Source organism: Toxorhynchites rutilus, chromosome 2 (assembly GCF_029784135.1).
Source record: "Toxorhynchites rutilus septentrionalis strain SRP chromosome 2, ASM2978413v1, whole genome shotgun sequence".
Taxonomy (NCBI): domain Eukaryota; kingdom Metazoa; phylum Arthropoda; class Insecta; order Diptera; family Culicidae; genus Toxorhynchites; species Toxorhynchites rutilus.
The window spans coordinates 342,328,804-342,348,239 of NC_073745.1; the positions used below are offsets into that span (position 1 = coordinate 342,328,804).

Consider the following 19,436-nt stretch of genomic DNA (forward strand, 5'->3'; position numbering starts at 1 on the left):
CGAGTACTTTTGTCCTCGCTGTCTGTCCTAACATGATCTTCTAAACTTAGGAACCTGGGAAAATCGTGCAGCCACTAAAAGCGAATGAACTTCCCAGTTTCAAGCAAATTCGAGATTCGAGAAGTTTGTACACTTTTGGGATGTAAACTTCAGAGGGAAATGTAAAATAAAATAATCGTTTGATAATTTTTTTTTGTCTTTATTGGAAAGATTTTCAGCCTTAGGCTGGTTCATCAAACGTTTGATAATTCTTCCGTACATATATTTTGTTCTAGTCATCATACCAAACGTAAAAGGTCCGTCATTAAATTTACTTGTAACGAAGAACAATCAATCACAATAAATGAATTGACTTTAGACGGCATTTGTTCTTTTTTTCACTCACAGGGCAAATATATTGAACTCAATTGAATTTGGAAACTGTTTCATTCAATCAAGAATTTAATCAATACAAATGAATGATTGCTAAGCTAAGGTAGTTCCACGTAAACCTTGCGGTTATATCATAGATATAACCCACTCATTTTTTTTATTAATTCGTTTATTTTTTCAGGCTCAGTAACTTAAGTTTAAAGGAGCCGAATTCTTAAATATAATTTTAAAACTATATATATAAACAATTTTCTTACATCTATGGTTAGTAAGGTGGAAAACCGATTACTCGCGGTGTACTCGAGTTTAGAAGGGTGACATATTTTTTGGAGAAGGATGGGGTATAAGGAAACTGTAACAATGTTAATGAACACTCAATTCTTAAATCTGTTCGTATATCTATAGTGTTTTTACATTTCAACTTATTCTACTATTTATAGCAAGGGGACGAATTACCCGCAAAGGAAGGAAGGAGGGTATAAGGACAATCACACACGAAGATCGATAGCTTTAAGGAAAACATAAATATGGGACATGTAATCAAGGTCTAACCGAGCCATCTCTCACCGGCACATTGGGCTGTCTTCCTCGGGCCCGAAGGGAGTTTTCTAAATTCGATCTGGCGACCAGATACACCACGCACGACCAAACAACGTGCTCGCTGTCGCGATAACCTTGGCCACAAACACAGAGATAGCTGCTGGCAAGATTGAATCGAAAGAGTAGTGCATCTAACGAACAGTAATTGGACATGAGTCGAGAGAAGGTGCGAATAAAGTCCCGACTCAATTCCAGACTTTTGAACCACGGATTGAGGCTAACCTTAGGGATAATCGAGTGAAACCAACGGCCCAATTCATCTTCATTCCACTTGCGTTGCCAGTTAGCGATGGTATTTTTGCGGACTAAAGAATAAAATTCATTGAAGGCGATTTGACGCTGATAAACATCGCCTTCAATTGCACCTACCTTTGCTAATGAGTCAGCCCTCTCATTACCCGGAATTGAGCAATGAGAAGGGATCCAGACAAAGGTAATGACATAACAGCGTCTGGATAAAGCACTCAAAATTTTTCGTATTCTCTCAAGGAAGTACGGCGAGTGCTTTTCCGGCCTCACTGAACGGATAGCTTCGACAGAGCTAAGACTATCCGTTACAATGTAATAGTGTTCAACAGGTCGTGAGGCGACGTTGTCCAGCGCCCAATGAATTGCTGCCAATTCAGCAATATACACTGAGCAAGGATTCTGAAGACTGTGTGAGGTGCTAAAAAAATCGTTGAACACTCCAAATCCTGTGGACTCATTTATAGTGGACCCATCAGTAAAGTACATATTATCACAATTGATACCCCTGTATTTTTCATCGAAGATCGTTGGAGCGATCCTCGATCGTTGGTAATCTGAATATCCATGGATATTTTGCTTCATGGACAGATCAAAATGCACAGAGGAATTGATGTAGTCAGGGAAACAAACACGGTTGGGAATATACGAAGAAGGATCAACCTGCATGGAGATGAATTCATGATATGAACTCATGAATCCGGAATGAAAATTTAGCTCGATCAGCTGCTCAAAATTTCCAATCACCAATGGGTTCATGACCTTACACCGGATGAAGAACCGAAGAGATAAATTTATAGTTAAGCATTCATTTTTATTAGTTAAAAGTTTTAACATGGGATCGCTTTGTAGCGGGTTCCCCTGCGCAGCTGGAGAAATCATAGAGTTTGATGCTTAGTGAGGATTACAAATCAGAAGCCATTGCCGTAAACAATTTGAATATGCCAACGCTAAATCCGAAAATCGAATATATTTCAACATATACGGCGATGAAGATGTCCTTAGCAAGCAAACCATTTGTCATGACAATTGTCATGCGTAAATGCGAAAACAGAATAGAAACATACGGTATGAGGCATGATGTCGACGCCAACCTCTCTCAGTTTCTATTCTGTTTTCGCATTTTCGCATGACAAATGGTTTGCTTGGTCCTTAGACAAACCTTGGTAGACAATGTCCATACACAAGAAAATTTGAACCGGACTAATCGGCATAGACACAGAAAACGAAAACAGAATAACGATTGGTAACTCGGGACGTGAAGTTGTTGACCTCTTAATTTCATCGGAAATACCGAACAATTGAAGAACCGCAAGTTCAACATTGTAGCACTGCTTATTGCAGGAGAGGATCTACAGTACTTCACATCAGTATTGATAAACATGCACAGTCATCATCATGCATGTCCCGACGACGATAAAGATAGATTCTACGCGCAGCTGGAATGCGAATGACTGCTATGACTGTTGCCCAGAACATCATCGGAGATTTCAATGCTCAGATTTGACAAGAGAAGGAGCTCCAATCGGTTATTGGTATGTACAGCGCACACCAGATAACAAATGACAATGGCCTAAGCCTCATTGATTTCGCCACCTCCAAGAATATGGCTGTACGTAAATTTTTTCAGCATAACTTCCTGCACTGATATACCTGGATGTCACTAAGTCGAACAGATGGTCACGAACGCCACATCACGGTGAGAACGAAATGAAGTACATATAACCTTGTATAGCCTTCGCTTCCTTTTCACCGTGGAGTGACGTTCGTGATCAGGCCCAGAATCCAAGATCGAAAATGTTCTTGATAGATTGTCTTCACTTCTCGGATATAACTGACATCGAAAACTGGCGAGGCGAGTGATGATTAAGATGCGCTCAAAACATGATGTCGAAGTCGCCGAAAACTACACGTATTGCCGGAAGAGCACGAATTTAACGAAGTACTAACTGCCCCCTAATCGCCTTGCCATTTTCGATACTGGTGATGCCACTGTGTCCAAGAATACACATGAGGATAGTGTCAGACAATAGGTACTTACTGACCGCTTGTAGCCATTGGTGTCTGAGCTTGGCTGCGTCGATTGCACTCGATCAGCAGTGGCTTCGTTTGCAGGGTCGTAATTGCCACGTAGGTTTCGGTTACTTCAGTCGAGAAGACCTGTCATATGTCGGCAAGTCTCTTGCTGGAATTTAATTTGTTATTTCTGTCAGTTACCCCCAAACAACTCCCGATGAACCCTTAGAGCTATCCGTGTACCTGATTTCGATGAAACAGTATTTTCCTGCTACCATTGTCATGAAAGTTTGTTGCAGGCCTATTGAGCTCGCTCCATCTCGAAAGTTGTGCCTGATATCGTTTTCCGTTCGAACAACAGGGAACCTCCAAACATTCGCCCCAAACCAGATTTGTTTTGTCAACGTGGGGAGGTCGATGAGTAAGTCGAAACTTCAGCGCATACAGAGATTGCTGGCGTGGACGACGGTACACCGGAGACAGTCCGTAGTGCTTTGTTGTAAATTGGTGCCAATGGTTTAAAGAGTTTGTATCCAGCCAAACACGTCGGTTCAAGGCTTTAGGTGAGGTGGCTGCTGATGATTGCTTCGGCCACCAGTATTACCAGCATTTTTCGGTGGGGGATGAAGTCGTAATAAACTGGCCGATAGCTGTGGCAGCTGCCTGTATCCTGACGTGTGGAGTTTTGTCCGTGTCTTCTATCAAAACCAGAAGAATGTCGTCGGCGTAGACAAATGCGAAAGCTATCCTCGGCAGGATCTGGAACAGACAATTTTTGGGAATTAGAAAGAGGTAGGCGACAAGAACAGAGCTTTAAGATACCCCAGTCTACTCGTGGAAACTTCTAGGGATGGTGTTTCCTATTTTGACATCAAAGCTCCAACTTATAGCGAAGTTCTTGATATTACTACATTATATTGCCGTCTACACCCCAATCCTCCAAAGTTATTAGAACCATCGGAATCCACGTACGATTAATTACCTTTTCCAGGTCCAGGGCTACCATCTCAACGCGCCACAGTTTCTGTCATCACTTCCCCAAGGGTTGCAAAGTATGAGTTTTGTGCCGTAGGGCGAATTGCCGGTTATCCAATTTTCTATTTTCAGACAGAATCCTCTTCAGGGTATTGGATGTACAGGAGGTCAAGGAAATTGGCTGTTATCTTTCATCGGTTTTGCTGCTCTGACCGATCTTGGGTATGGGCATTATGATAGTACGTGCTTTGGCAAGAGGTCGCCGAGAGGTTTAGGTGGTTTGCCCTAGCAGAAACAGTTGAGACAGCAGACAGCATCTTGTTGCCAACGTTATAGGAGCCAGTGGACTCTTTCTTGGCGGAACGTAGGGCAACGCAAATTTCGTCGATGGAGAAGTTATCGACGTTACCCTTATGTGCTGCGCTTGCTATTTATTCTACAATTGATATATTGATATAATTCATTTCGATATTCCACAGATATTATTTTTATGTACATAATCTATACTCACGGTATATAATTTATTTTTTGTCATATAAACCTGATACAGACTAAGACGCATCAGTCCTGATACTGACTGTTTAAATCCGTTGCTCCGTTCTTGAGTTAAATCGAGACCAAATATTTTTTTTAAATATAGATCAAGTTTATAAATACATAGTTACCTTCACTTGATTTATTGAGAACTCATTGTTGAAAAAAAAAACAATATTTATTTGAAGTTCATTGTGAAAACGTAAACATAAACGAAACAAAATTGTTATTGAATTGAATACATGGTGAAAATGAAAACATTTTTCTTTTGAAATTCATTTTGAATTATTTTGAAGCAATTGTTTATTTTTCTTCCTCATCTTGGATTTCGGTTTTGAAGATTCCGACGCTTTGGCTTGGAGCACTATTGCTTCGTTGCGCTATTTTGGGGTTCGAAGAGACAGACGATGGATCCCCATGAAGCTAGAAGTCCAATCCTTTCCTGCCAGTTTTGCAACTTGGTTGAATCCGTGCTGGAGACTGTTCACTCGTAAATAATGGTCTGAACCACCCTAGGTGCTCGCTGGCACATCCCAGCAGAAGTAGAAATTTCAATCAAAGAAGATTCAAATCATAAATTACTTACTGATATGAGCCTCTTCCTCAGAGCTGATTCAGAAATACCGAGGTCTGCCGCAATCCGACGCTTCGAGACTCCCTCCCGAAGTCTTTGTCGGCCCGACAGCATTTCTGGAGTGGATTTGAATCAGTTTTCTTCTTGTGGAGAAACATTTTATAATTTTTTTGAGAGCAAAATGCTGGTGCGAACTTTTGCCCCACAGCCATTGCGCACCTTTGCCCCACAAGCAATTTTTGAACTAATCGAATTTTTAAAAAAAGCCCTTGAACTTTTTCACAAAACCGAATACGCACTATCATCTACTATAGAATGAAGGTTCCCATGACAGTGTAGTTTCGAACTTTCCAGTTATTTGAGGTAAGTAAATCGTCAACCCCAAAATTGAAAAAAAATAGATCAAAACATCGCAAAACACTTTTTATCTCATAACTTTTTACCACTTCCATGAAATGTGTCATGTTTATATGTGTGAGCTGCATGTGTAATAATGTATCAAACGAATGCACTGTTGTCGAAATTTTATGCTCGTTTGCTTCAAAAAGGCCAATGCGCACTTTTGCCCCGTGCGAACCTTTGCCCCGCACTACTCTTCCGATAAACTTAGGAATGAGACCAGTGACAAATATTGCGGTTCTTGAAGTTCCAAGAAGTCAGGGCAATTCATTCCGTAATACGAGGCAAGGATTGTGAGCGACGAACACAACGGCAATAATGATACTAGGTCAGCATTTTATACATCTGGTCCATTTCATCCGGGTCGTTTTGTATTATTTTCTGCTTTGTTGCAAATACAAATTAAACCCTCATTTCAGTGGCTACCATGCAGGAATGATGTGCATGAACGCTCGATTTTCTATTCCACATTTGGGAGCCACGGCCATCATATCGTCAAGTTTCTTCAGGATATGAATGTTCTTTCGGTGAGAATAATTCCTTTGAAAAATGCATGATTATCTTTTGAAGTGGTACTAAATGATTTTAATTGGTAATACGTCGTATCTGAAGCATCTGTAACTGTAGGTTATATTCCTAAAGAAAGACATTGAGAATTGGAATACGACCTCAAAATGATACGAATGGCTCTGATCTCAGCAGTCATTTGTTATAACGACCACAATTTCTGGAATTTCATTAGAATTTTAAAATTTTATTGTGAAACTCGCGCCACATTTGATACTTAATATTAAATTTGTTTTATTTAAGAAGCTAAACATTGGAAGGAACCTTTCCAATAAGTCCCAAAACAACTCGACTGAAGAGAAGGAAGAACTCAGCTTCCAGACAAAAGCAAACTCGATGCATTATATTTAGTACTGGGATGCATCGAAAAAGGTCTTCCAAATATGATAAACACAGAGTGAAATGGACATTCTACAGCTCAGGTTCATAATCCAATATAGCTGCGGGGTTTCTTTCAGAAACGCAGTAGCCATGATCACGTCAATCAAATTACTATCTTTGTTTTTCTCGTGTTAGCCCTTGTGACAACAGATGAGAGGATTCGGCGATGGACTCTCTCTCAAAATCCTTGCGTCGTCTCACCATTGCTTCCGGTAAACCGACAACGACACCGACCACTAAACGTATCCACTATTTTTCACTCGTTTCGCTACAGATGGCGGTGGCACATCGACAACATCGGCCGGCAACAACAAGGACCAGATTCCCACCCCGAAGCGGATGCTCTTCCCCCGCGAGAATGTACAACTCGGATGGAAGGCTAGCGGTCGCAAGTGGAATACGGGAGCCGGCATGACTAACGTTGGCAACACGTGCTATCTGAACTCGACCCTACAGGCCCTGTTCCATGTTCCAGCTATTGCCAACTGGCTTCTTTCCGACAGTGAGCATCGCGAGCGATGTGATGATAATGGTAAGATTTGCCCGGTATCGATTTAACACTAGATTCATCTAACATTACTTTATACACAGGGCAAGGTGCATGTATTATTTGTGCAATGGCCAAAACACTGCTAGCCTCACAGAACAGCCAGGGAGCAATCAAACCGCATTTGGTTTACTCGAAGCTTCGGATGGTGTGTAAGCATCTTGTACCTGGCCGGCAGGAGGATGCCCATGAGTTCCTGCGCTATCTGGTGGAGGCAATGGAGAAAAGCTACCTTGGTCGTATTAAAAACAGCAAGGATCTGGACCAGTACAGTAAGGAAACCACACCGCTGAATCAGATTCTCGGCGGATACCTCCGGTCGGAGGTGAAATGTTTATCATGTCAGCATATTTCGACGACATTCCAGCATTTTGAGGATCTTCTGCTAGACATTAGAAAAGTGAATTCCATCGAAGAAGCGCTTCAGGTGTATTTCGCACGGGAGCGATTGGAAGAGATGCAATACAAGTGCGAAGCTTGTAAGAAAAGAGTGGCTGCGACAAAGCAGTTCTCCTTGGAACGGGCTCCGTTCGCATTGTGCATTCAGTTGAAGAGATTTTCAATGCTGGGAGGGAAAATTACCAAGCATGTGGAGTTGAGAAGCAAATTGGATCTGACGCCCTACTCGTCAAAGTCAGCTGCCTCCAACGGAAAATTGGTTTATAAGCTAGCTTCTATGGTTACGCATCTAGGCAATACACAGCACTGTGGTCATTACACAGCCATTGGTGGTACCGAGAGTGGTTCGTATTATGTCTTTGATGACAGTTCTGTTCGACCGATAGCTATCCAGAATGTAATCAGTACCAATGCGTATATAATTTTCTACGAACTAGAAAGTGTTCAAAATGGGATGAAGACTAGTGCTAGTAGTACTGCCACGTTGGCATCTTATGCCAGCGCAACGGGAAGTTGCTCCGCCAAAGCTGGGAGTAATGGTGGACCGGGAGCAAACACAGGTGGAACCGCTGCTAACTCGTCGTCCCTCAGCGGCAACCCTAGTTTCAATCCTCTTTTCTCGAGCAAATTGGAAAACCGGTCGAACTTTATTGGACCAGTGCTGCCTCAGCAAACAACGGAAAAGGCCAAAAAGCTGGCTAACGGGCTAAGCAACGATCACCAGAGGGGGGATGATGGAGAAACGATGGACACTGCCGCTACCTGTCGACTGTCTCCTGTCTCTTCAACCACATCATCGCTGTCAACACCTTCACCAGTGAAACATTCTGGCACGGGCAATTTGAGCAGTCCATCGGCAAGCAAAATGATGCGCAATTCCTTGAGCCAAAGTCCGTCAAGTGTGAAGAACAAGTTCGGCATGACCATCACACCCAACGGTATCAGTAACAACAACAGTAATTTGAAAGTTTCTTCTAAACCATCTTCGCTCACTGCTCCCTCTTCACTGCCATCCATGCCTAAACTTTGCATACACAGTTCCGCAGCCATCAAGAGCAATTCTTATGGACCAGTGGAAAATGGATCCCCCGCCACGAAGAGTGCTGGTTTCCCTGACTCCTCGACGTCGTTTTCTGCCAGCGACTGTGCTAAGAAAAACTCCAACGGTTACGGCAATAAGACGGTCCGTCTAGTTCCTTACGATGACGACGAGGAAGAGGACGACGAAGCGGAAGGGGGGCGACATGAAAAGAAAGCAGAAAGCGCCGAAGAGGATGATGAAAGCGACGAAGATATTGAACGGTAAGCATCGGTTTTTAATTCTCTGAGCGATTCTATCTGCATTCGAAGGTCGATTTTGTTTTTTGGATTTTTTATTTGGCTCAAATTTTGCAGACGCAATCATTTTGACTTGACCATAAGGCACAATTTGTATCATCGGTTTTCTTTTTGACTCTAGCTTTGCTTTTGAAAAGGGCCTGAACAAAAATTGCTCGAAAATTTTCAAAAAAAGAAACTCAGAACGGTCCGATTGATTTTGGTGTCTTCCGCTTTTTTTCGGTTATTATTGGGACTATGTGGAATAAGTATACACTGTTGAAAAAAGGTTTTTTTTATCTTTTTTTATTATTTTTTTATTCTTTATTTTCGAGACTTTCAGCCTCCTGGGCAGGGTTTTTTTATCTGTATTATAGTGACTTTCAACACTTTTGGCTGGTTCGTCACTTTAGGTGACTAAAACTAATAAAGAACTAACAACTAATTGCTTTTATATATTTTTCTAAAAAAGTTGAATTTTCGAAAACTGTTAAAATTATTCTTAACAATGTTTTTTGATTCGATTTTTGAAAATACGGATGATTTTCAGTAAAAAAAGTGTGCGGCGAAATTTTGCTAATCACTACCGTTCCCGAGGTACAGTGATTTTGAAATAAAAGTTACTGGAAATCGCCACGGTCATGTTCGGATGTTTTTATGAAATGATAGAGCCACATTTTATTACAGATTGCTTATTGTTTCGAAATGTTATTGTTCCATAAAGTTCCATAGTTGTTTCATAATGTCCTGTGTTCCTTGTATAGTAATCGCTCTAGAATATTGTTTGAAAAGCTTGGTGTTTTCATACTCTGTTGTAGTTGCATAGGAAAAGAAAAGTTACTCGTTCTTTCGCTTTTGGGCCCAATCGAATAGTTCCTTTGCATTTTTGATTTTTAATTTGATGTTCACGATTTTTAGCTAGACTAGCCCTTGCAGCCATTTGTTTTTCTTTTGTTCCTCCTAAGGCATCGCAAGGTCCTTTCCCATGCGATGTTGCAAAAAATGCCATTCAACATCTATATCAGTTATACCCAACCTGTGGCTAGGCGGTTTCTTTGGATTGGCCTATCTGGTGTTACTTTATTTTGAAGCGTTTTGTATGTGTAACAATTACGAAAATCTAAGAAATCTATACCTTTTTATGACGTGGCACTACGCCTTTCAGTAATGGTGCCAAATCAGAGAACAGGGCTCGCTTTAATGAAACATAGCAAATGCAGCGTTCATTCTACGGACAATTTAGATAGTGAATATGATGAAATTGGAGCTTCTCCCGTTTTCAATTTATTAAGTATTAAATACAAACTTTGGTTATCATTATTCAAGTCACTTGTCTCGCTTTAGCTAGACAAGAATGGAAGATGGATATTGTATAAAGTGGTGCAATTTTGTTCGGTGCCTCCACCGTCGATTTTCATGCTGTCTGATGGAGAGTGCTTCTGTATTTTTGTACCACATCATTTCTGCACCCAGTACAAATGTGTAGGTTTAAAACTTCGAAAACAAGCGTTACGTGTGAGGTACAGCGTGAGGTTTTGAGCGTTAATATCTCTTTGTCGGCTGAACGAAATGATAAGACAATTACTGTAAGTGTGCGAACGAAGCATCAAACTCGGTTGCGCGAAGGAATCAACCGTAAATTAGAGATGAACCAGCCTTTGATTGAAAATCTCTTCAATAAAGAAAGAAAAAACGTTACAGTTTTCGAAGTAGTGTTGTGTGAATTTTCCAAGAATAAACTTCATAGACCGCCTTCGCACTAATTCCCTACGGAACGGTTATCGAGCGGAGGTCGATCAATCTATCGAAATTATTCCATCAACAAGTTGATTCAACTGTCTTCGCACTTATTCCCTACGTAACGCGTGACGAACGGGAGTTTGAACAATTTGTCGAAATCTACTAAGCGGGAGGATCAACGAGAACAAGATTTTCACGAACTCCGAACGCGAATTATACAATTATTGCTTCGAACGTTGGAAGTCTGGATGCTGCTGATCTCTCGTTAGCGGACTCAACTGTGATATGTTATACTGTGATATGTTATACTGTGATATGTTAGAGAAACAACACGGGTCTCAATTCTACTTAAGAAAACTTCTGGCTGCAGAAGGCAGCCTAATACTAATTACTTTATTCAATTTTGGTCGGGTTTTTATACAGAATTTTTGCTTGCATGATATATCCTAATCCTAGGTTAAACACTGGGAGTGAAGGAGAAAGTGAGTAATGCTTCTTCAAATATTCAAAAATTCTATGTGTCGCTCGGTCAATAATCAGAGCGAATATCGATTTGAATGGTCCTTTTGTTTCTGTTCCAGCCACAACCGGCCTTTGGTTTTACGATAGCTCGCGCGCTCGCCTATTTTATGGTTTGTTTTGGTCCTATGTGCGGCGTGCGTCCTCGCACCGTACTTATTGACCCAAAACCATATTTCCATAGCTCATAAAGTGCTTCAAAAATATACAATTGGAATCACAAAATCTATAAATATTGGTGAAATTACAATATCCATAAACATGCTTCAAAGTCATTCGAATTCAAGATTGGTCAGCGTCGAATGGCTCTGAGAGCACCGTTAAATATTGTGTTTACTCTGGCCAACCTCAGTTTCTATTTTGCTACCTAACGTGCAAAAATTTTCGCCTGAGAATACATTCTCAAAATATGCGCGAAGTAAGCATAGTGCAAAGCTTGTACTGACGGGCAGAAGCAGAAGAGAAATGTTAAATTTGACTTTCTCAGTTCATTCACCTTTAACCTCAAAAAGGGTGTTGACTCGGAAATTTTCAAACGATGACCAGTACCGTGCTTTTAGCAACACATCTTTTTTATTTGGTGCAGCTGTAATTTTATTACATTATAATTATTTTAGTACAATTTGCTTCATTTTCCTTACGCCAAACCAGATTTGAAAATTCTCTTTGTGCTTTTTACAATTTAATCACCTACGTTAGTCGTTTCTCCTTCAAGGCCAGTTTCTACAATTATTCTGGCAGCTCTGCTACTTCCAAATGGCCACGGATACGAATTCAACTGAATAATCTTCGCTGTTCGATTGTAGCGGCTTAAATACTTCAAGTCGATTACACTTTCTACAATTTTGAAATTCTATACTATATCCGCTTTATTTACTAATAAATAATCGCACTTCTCTCTAACTAATTTCTATTTCCGATTCTACTTTTCTTTTTACCTCCCTTGACACATGTGATGTTGACAACTAACGAACTCTCATTTATTTACCCAGTTTCCCACAGGGCAACCGTGTTCAGTTCGCCCTTCGCTGTTTTGAGAGGTGCTCCCGGTAGCAACAAAGGGTTAATCTGGAAAACTAAACACTCGGCTTCGCCATCTGGTCGCTAGCAGACTGACTCATAAATCGTGAATGATTTATTGGTGACTTTTTCCTATCGTTCTTTGGAGCGTTGGAAATGTACACTCTGTCCAACTTCTATAAGACCACCCTGATTATAGTTCGTTGCAACACAATCAGTTAAAACTTCAACATTCATACATTGTTGAATGCTTAGAATAAAGTATATTTAACGTCGATTCCGTCCAAAAGAGTTGTTAGTTTATTTTTTGTGCTTAAATATGATTTCAGCTGTCCAGTTTCTATAACACCATTTCAAAATTCATAAGTATTATCAATGAAAAATTGAAAACTATCGGCTGATTTACATGTCATTTCGGCTAATAACTTTGAAAATTTCTTTTGGAATACTATTTACCAAATTCTGCTGAACGGATTTCTCGATATTTTCCCATATTCCCGAAATTGCGACCTTAAGCTCTTCAATCGTGGTGTATCGTTTTCTCTCAGTGTAGATTCTGCGTACGAGGATCCCCCTAAGATTTTGAAATCTGGAGAACGAGCCGGCCAATCCAAAAAATTAAGTAACATTCGTTTATGCTCAGCGCTTGCACACACACACAAACGAAAATCATGCAATGTATGGTAATCATCAATACCCACACACTAGAATATAAATTGAAGTATTGTTTGTTTACAATGACACAAAGCAGCAAGATCATCACCTGGTCTTATAGAAGTTGGACAGAGTGTACTTTTGCCAAGAGATACTAAAAAACTACTTGGATATTCAATAAGTCCAGTGTTTCAGTGTGGCTCTAGACAGCGAGCAATCAACAGTACATGTTTATTCTGAGAGTTGATTTGAATAGCTGTTCGAATTGGCGTTTTATTGCTTCGCGAAACGTTCGCGGCCCTCACCCAGCGAAAGCATTCATTCGTCGACTCTTGTCAGTGCTACCAAATGTTTGCACTAAAGAGTTTCATTCTTGGCAGTTACAATGTCGTTGTCCTACTTTGACAATGCTATCGTTTCTTGGACACCATCCTTGCTATTTATTTTTTTTGTGGCCGCGACATCATGAATAACACGTTTTGTGGCCCCTCTGAAATAAAGGTTGAGTACCGCCGATCCAATCATGGTTATTTTTAAATTGGTAAAGACTGTAAAAGTTCTTTCTATTTTATATATTTCGATGCAGCTCCATCAGACATGGAATTAATTTTGTTCAAATTAAGGTGCTCTTCTTGACGTATAAAATCAATCATTTTCAGATAAATAAATTAACGGATGATTAACTCAATGATTGAGCAATCTTTTTCCCATGAAAGGAATCGCAAATGGATGAATAATTGCTTGCTGTGAATTTTATCAAACTGGTTTTCTTCTGCAAATCCTAGTTCCACTAATTCGGCAATATTACTTTCCGTGACATTTCGGTAATTTTTTGAACATTTCGTCGAAAACACGTTTTCGCAATCCTAGTAAAAGGTATTTATTATTTTTGTATTTATTCTGTACTTCATTCTTCTCTTCTGAACTATCTATTGCTTCTCACTTGATGATAACTTGCTTGTTACTTATTTATCAATTTCTTGTGTCTGCTGCATCAGCATTGTTTTATATACAAACATGGGTATTTGAAAAAACTGTTAGGTACGTTTCTGTCTGCCCACAAAAAAATGTACCAACGTAAAATTTAACAACTGAGGAATGTTACTGCTCTACTCATCAAGTCATTATTTTCGATCTGAGCATATTTCACTGTCTTAAATCGATTTAAATACATTTCACACATTAAAAGCTTTCTATTCGTGATTTTATTATTTTATAAACTTATAATATTTTTGTCCACCATTTTTTCAAATTGATCCACTGTGCAATAGGTAATGTTTGCTATGCAATTTTCTAAGGAAACTTTTCTTGAAAAACTAAAAAAATAAGAATGGTTATGACGTATATTTCTTACACAGTCTTATATCATAAAAATTAATCACATTACTCAATAAGTTCAAGCATTGCAGTCGAAAATTATCTACTCTTTAACACTTTCGTCGCCCCGTCATCCAGATATGGGTGACACTTTCCTCGTTTAAATTGAATGGGATTTTCAAAAGGAATTGGATAGAATAGGCACCTAAGTGTAACTATAGGATATGTAGATAATAATAAAAAATTAAATTATATCCATATTATTATAATGCTTAAACCGTACCTTTTATTAATTTATAGTGCGGATGGTTTGTATGGCAGCTTTTTGTAAAAAGTCATATTATATGGGATATGACTTTGGCAAGTGTTATTGTTGTCAAATCAGCTTCAAATTAAATAAACTATTGTTGTTAGATCATGTAAAAGTTGTCTACAAACTAAGTTTGATCTTCATTTAATAATTTACCCGCAAGTTGGGCTCCACAAGAAACTCAGAAAAGTCGCTTTTGGCGACGAACGTGTTAAGAAAAATTTACTTCCAGATTGAAAAGTAAATTTTATTTCAAAATCACTGTATCGCAGAAAAGGGAGCACATTTTTGCCGTGGACCTTTTTTGTTGCAACTTATGCGTACTTTCATTTCCTTTTTTGAAAAAAATGAGCTTTGAGTGTTATTTTTGAAACAAAATAAAAATACAGTCAACTCTCCCTAACTCGATATTTTCCATAACTCGATGGTTTTCAAGACACTGGTCCCTTGGATATCGAGTGAGGGAGAGTTGAATGGAAAACATTTGTTTAACGGTGCATACTCTCTCCACACAGTCCCAATTATAACCTAAAACTATGCTGAAGGCACAAAATCTATTGGAATTACCGTTCTGAGTTATATCTTTTCAAAAAATTCCAAGCAATCTTTGCTTAGGTCATTCTCAAAAGTAAGGCTAGAGTCAAAATGGCAAATCGATGATGCAAATTGCTCCTTTTGGTCTTAAAGAATGCATCTCCTTTATGTAAAAAATCGTCATTTGCGGTGGAACAGCTCTTTTTAAGAACTTAATACTGACATCATCGCAAATTGTTTCTCTCGCAGGTTACAATCCCATGTTCTTCTGGGTCCGGGAAGCAAAAAGTATTCGCAAGCCGCCGAAGAGGAAGATTCTTCGTGTTCGCCCAAGTCACCTCCCGTAATAAAGACGAAGGTCGGTCTGTGGAAGGTAAGCGACAATCGTCCCCAAGCGAGTAGCAGCAGCAGTAGTAACAACGGCAGCAACAGCGGTGGCAGCGCCAATAGCAGTAATAACGCATCACCTGCCACTTCGGGTAATTCTTCCCCCTCAAGTTACGGACACACGAACGGTAATGGCTGTGGTCCACTGGCTTCCGGTTATCAAACCACGAATAGTCGCCCGCAATCCAATGGTTTTAACGGTCACAATGGCAACAATCACAACAGGAACAATGACGTTGTGAACCAGCTGCACAAATTCTCCCACCGAGGGTATGGCTCATCGGCGGTTCGAAGCTGGAATGGTCAACCGTCCAATATGGATCGTGAGTTGGCCAACGAGCGGCGTGAAGAGCGCAAGCGTCAAGCAGAGGACGATCGTGACACGGAAATGGATCGTGGGCGCATTAAGAAAATCAAACAACATCCGTACAATCGCGACCAGCGAGAATCGAACGGCCAGCAGCAGAATTTCTTCCAGAATTATCAGAATCATCAGCAAAACGGCGGCACCTGTCTGAACGGTAATAATAATCGGAAATGGAATAATTGCAACGGCAGCAATGGGTTTAATGGAGGTAAATACGGTTTTTATCAAAATCGGGGAAATAATTACTACCAGAATGGGAACCACTCTCGGAACCACAATGGGTTTCGCAATGGACGTCATGGACGCAATGGATTTTATAATAAGTCGCACCATCATCATCAGCGTGACAATGGTGGTGCTAATGGCTTTCATAATCGATAGGCAAAGTTCAAAGAATCCCAAGAGTGGAACTGATAAAGCTGCAGCAGGGTATTTCTCATCGCCTGGATTGCGCGATGAACACGAAATGCCACTGGATTAGGAGAGATATGCCACTGCACTTGCGCGCATTAACACTAGGCTACCGATCTGGGAGTGTGGACAGAGCGTACAGTTTGTTTTAATTCAAATTAAATTGAACATTTTAGCATAATCTCCCTCTAATGAATCATATTTTTGTTGTGTAAATGTGTAATTAAAAAAAACAAACAAGCCCCGGGAAGCGGAATAAACGCAGAGAAAAACATTTAAAAATATCTTTGTTAAAGGAAAAATTTTTATCCAACTTTCCATTTCTGCTTGACCAGAAAGCATTTTTATACAATTTTGGCACTCGCGAAGGTCTCTTGCATGAAACATGAAAACCCTCTACGGGGGTAGGCCTGTAAATAACAGTTTGAATCACAGCATCTCCTTACTCTATTAAGGATTACAAAAAAAAGTCGAACAAATGCACTGAAAAGTTATATACTGTCAAAAAAAAAAGAAAAACAAAAAAATACCTCTGAAACAAGTTCTTTTCAAGGTTCAATTTATACCCGTGGACTTTAAACAGTGAAAAGTAACAGACTAAAGTTAGCTATTTAAACAAAAAAAAAACAGTGTATCCGATAACTTAACTAAGTAACTATTAGTCAATATTTACCGATGCGGAAGAGGCATACACGAGACCTCAATGAATGAGAACAAATTGAACAAAAAAAATCAATGCAGATTTTGTTTCCTATTCATCCCAAATGCAATCATTTTTTTTACCCACTCTTTTCATTGCTTAAAGGTGTAGACCCTGGAGTTGAAATTCCTACAATGCGTTTGTTTTTTTTTTCATTTTGTTTTCGATAATTATAATGGTTTTATGTTTACACTGCTCTAGAATACTTTAAATTGGAGTCCTACCATGAAAGACTTACATCCCTGTAGCGAACTTATACTTGTACATATTGAGAAAGTTAAGCATATGTGCAGAATAAGTGATTTATTAAAAGATTGAGAAAGCTACGCATACCTAGAATAACGTAGAATATATAAATGATGCAATTGACGACGATTAATTTCGTGGCGACGGAAGAGTGTGTATGATTGAAATTGGAAAAAACGGATAACCTAGAGTACATTGTTGTAAATAGATTACCAAATAAATTATACTTTAAAAGATGAACATGGTAAAGATATGCAAACAAACAAAAAAAAAAGAAAACAAAAGATGAAATGTAAACGCGTAAGTTGATAAATAAATAAGTTAACTCTAGTACCAACCATCTCAAAGGTAAAGCAAATCTATCGCTTCGAAAGGTTAATCCCAATTTTTTGCAGTCTTCAACGTGGATAGTTTGGGTTTTCGGTGGTTTTCAGCAAAAATACTTCTTGAATTTATGCAACTTCGATATTTTTACAGATATTCAATTCTGCAAAATGTGGCAGCTTGTTCAAATCATAGATAGCGCCGCAAACTGAGCGGAAGTGATTTACATATGCATTGTTAACTGTTCCTGTTCCTGTTGGTGAGTTGAAATACATATTCGAAAAAATCGATTTAAAATTCCATCAAAAGTTGGATCCGATGCTGCAGCAACACACATGAGCTGGGAACAGCTTTCATCATGATAGAGAAGATGCAGAAAAGGGTTGTTGGTTAGTGGCCAAACAACTGAAGCATGTGCAAATTGAGGATGCGAGTCTCCTGACTATTCTCAGTTTAATATAACTTTGCCGAACTCTGGCCGGGGGTAGCCGAACTGAACGATGATCCACTCGATGAATATTGGAACACCATGAAAGCAACAATTAGCAGCACAGCAGAGTCCGTCATGGGATACGTACAACGTGGACAACGGAACGAATGGTTTGACGACGAGTGCCGAGCGCTTCTGAGCGAGAACGACTTGACAGAACGTGGAACGATACAGACTGAAGAGATAGCAGTAAACACATCATTTTCGGGTGGAAAGCGCCGCATGGAAGAGAAAGAGTGTGAGAAGTTGCAGCTGCTTTAACGTTTTCGAGATTCGTGGAAGTTCTTCAAAAAACTAATCGCCTCGCACATGGGCTTTGTGCCTCGGGAACAAAGAAGGAAGCAGCTAGACAAACGGACCCGGGGTGATCGAAAGGTGAAGTCACCACTTCGATGAACATCTGAACAGCGCGCTGAACTGAACTGAACCGGAGACCAAGACGACGTTGAACCGGACTACAGCGTTGCAGTGAATAACGACGACGTATCACCCTCGACGATGGGAGAAGTTAAGAATATCATTAATCAGCAAAAGATACGTAAATCATGATTTTTCGATATTCAATTCAATTTCGATATTCAAATTTTGACCGGTTTGCGCCACCTTCCCTTAAGTCCGATTGAGCTGAAATTTTGCATAGGGTGTCTTTTCGAGGTGGTGAACATTTTGTATAGGGTACCTTATTGAAATTTGAAGGTCGATTTTTTCTTATACATTCATTGGCACCCTAGGATATATTTTAAAAAATGGCGACTGTGAGAACTATCGTGCAATAATGATCCTGAATGGTGCCTACAAAATTCTACCCAGATCCTCTCTCACCGTCTATCGCCAATAGTATCCAGATTTGTGAAAAGCTATAAGGACGAACGGACCTTCCAGAAGAACCGCGAGTTCAAGTATCACTACCGCTATCGTACGTAAATTGACAGCCGTTCACCACTCGGTGAACACTCCGCATGCACCCATCTTGCTTTCGCTCGTACGGAATCACCAACACACAGATGGGTTAGAAGCTTTTGCTACGCGCTGATACTTCGAGGAATAATCAAGATTTGAGATACAGCTTAAACGTGCTCCCGTGGTCGAGTGCACGTCGCACATTATCATGTCGGGGATTCGGATTCGTTTCCCGTTCTGGTGGGGGTAATTTTCATCGAGGAAATTTCTTCCAACTTGCACTGCGGTCACGCGTATGCGTGTTTTTTGGAACAAGAAATCTCAACTGAGTACTACTATGACTATCTCAACTGAGTACTAAATGACGCAAATAATACTTAGGTTGGGACAGCGAAAGTTCCACTGAGAACGTTAGAGCCATTCAAGAAGGAGATACAGCTTAAACAGTAAGTCGAAGGAATAACACGCGAGGTGAAGCACAGATAAGCTATAGGCGATGGAGTTATATGCAAAAGAGCAAGAAAATTTAAAGTTTTCTTTTTCTCTCACACGATAGATTTAAATTTAGACTAGATTTAGGATAGAAAGAA

The 19,436-nt window shown here is 39.9% G+C and overlaps 1 protein-coding gene across 2 annotated transcripts in view; it reads left to right on the forward strand.

Annotated features, from left to right (window-relative positions):
- The window catches only part of LOC129764429 (ubiquitin carboxyl-terminal hydrolase 36), a 28,498-nt gene extending 10,596 nt beyond the window's left edge, over positions 1-17,902 (forward strand). The window contains exons 2-4 of one of the 2 annotated variants that reach the window (XM_055763495.1): positions 6,939-7,196; positions 7,256-8,912; positions 15,271-17,896. In XM_055763495.1, coding sequence (XP_055619470.1) covers positions 6,939-7,196; positions 7,256-8,912; positions 15,271-16,156 — 2,801 coding nt within the window. In that variant the 3' untranslated portion in view covers positions 16,157-17,896. Of the gene's footprint in view, positions 1-6,938; positions 7,197-7,255; positions 8,913-15,270 lie in introns of both variants that reach the window. The other variant, XM_055763496.1, reaches the window with a different exon arrangement.
- The last annotated feature ends 1,534 nt before the right edge of the window (positions 17,903-19,436 follow it).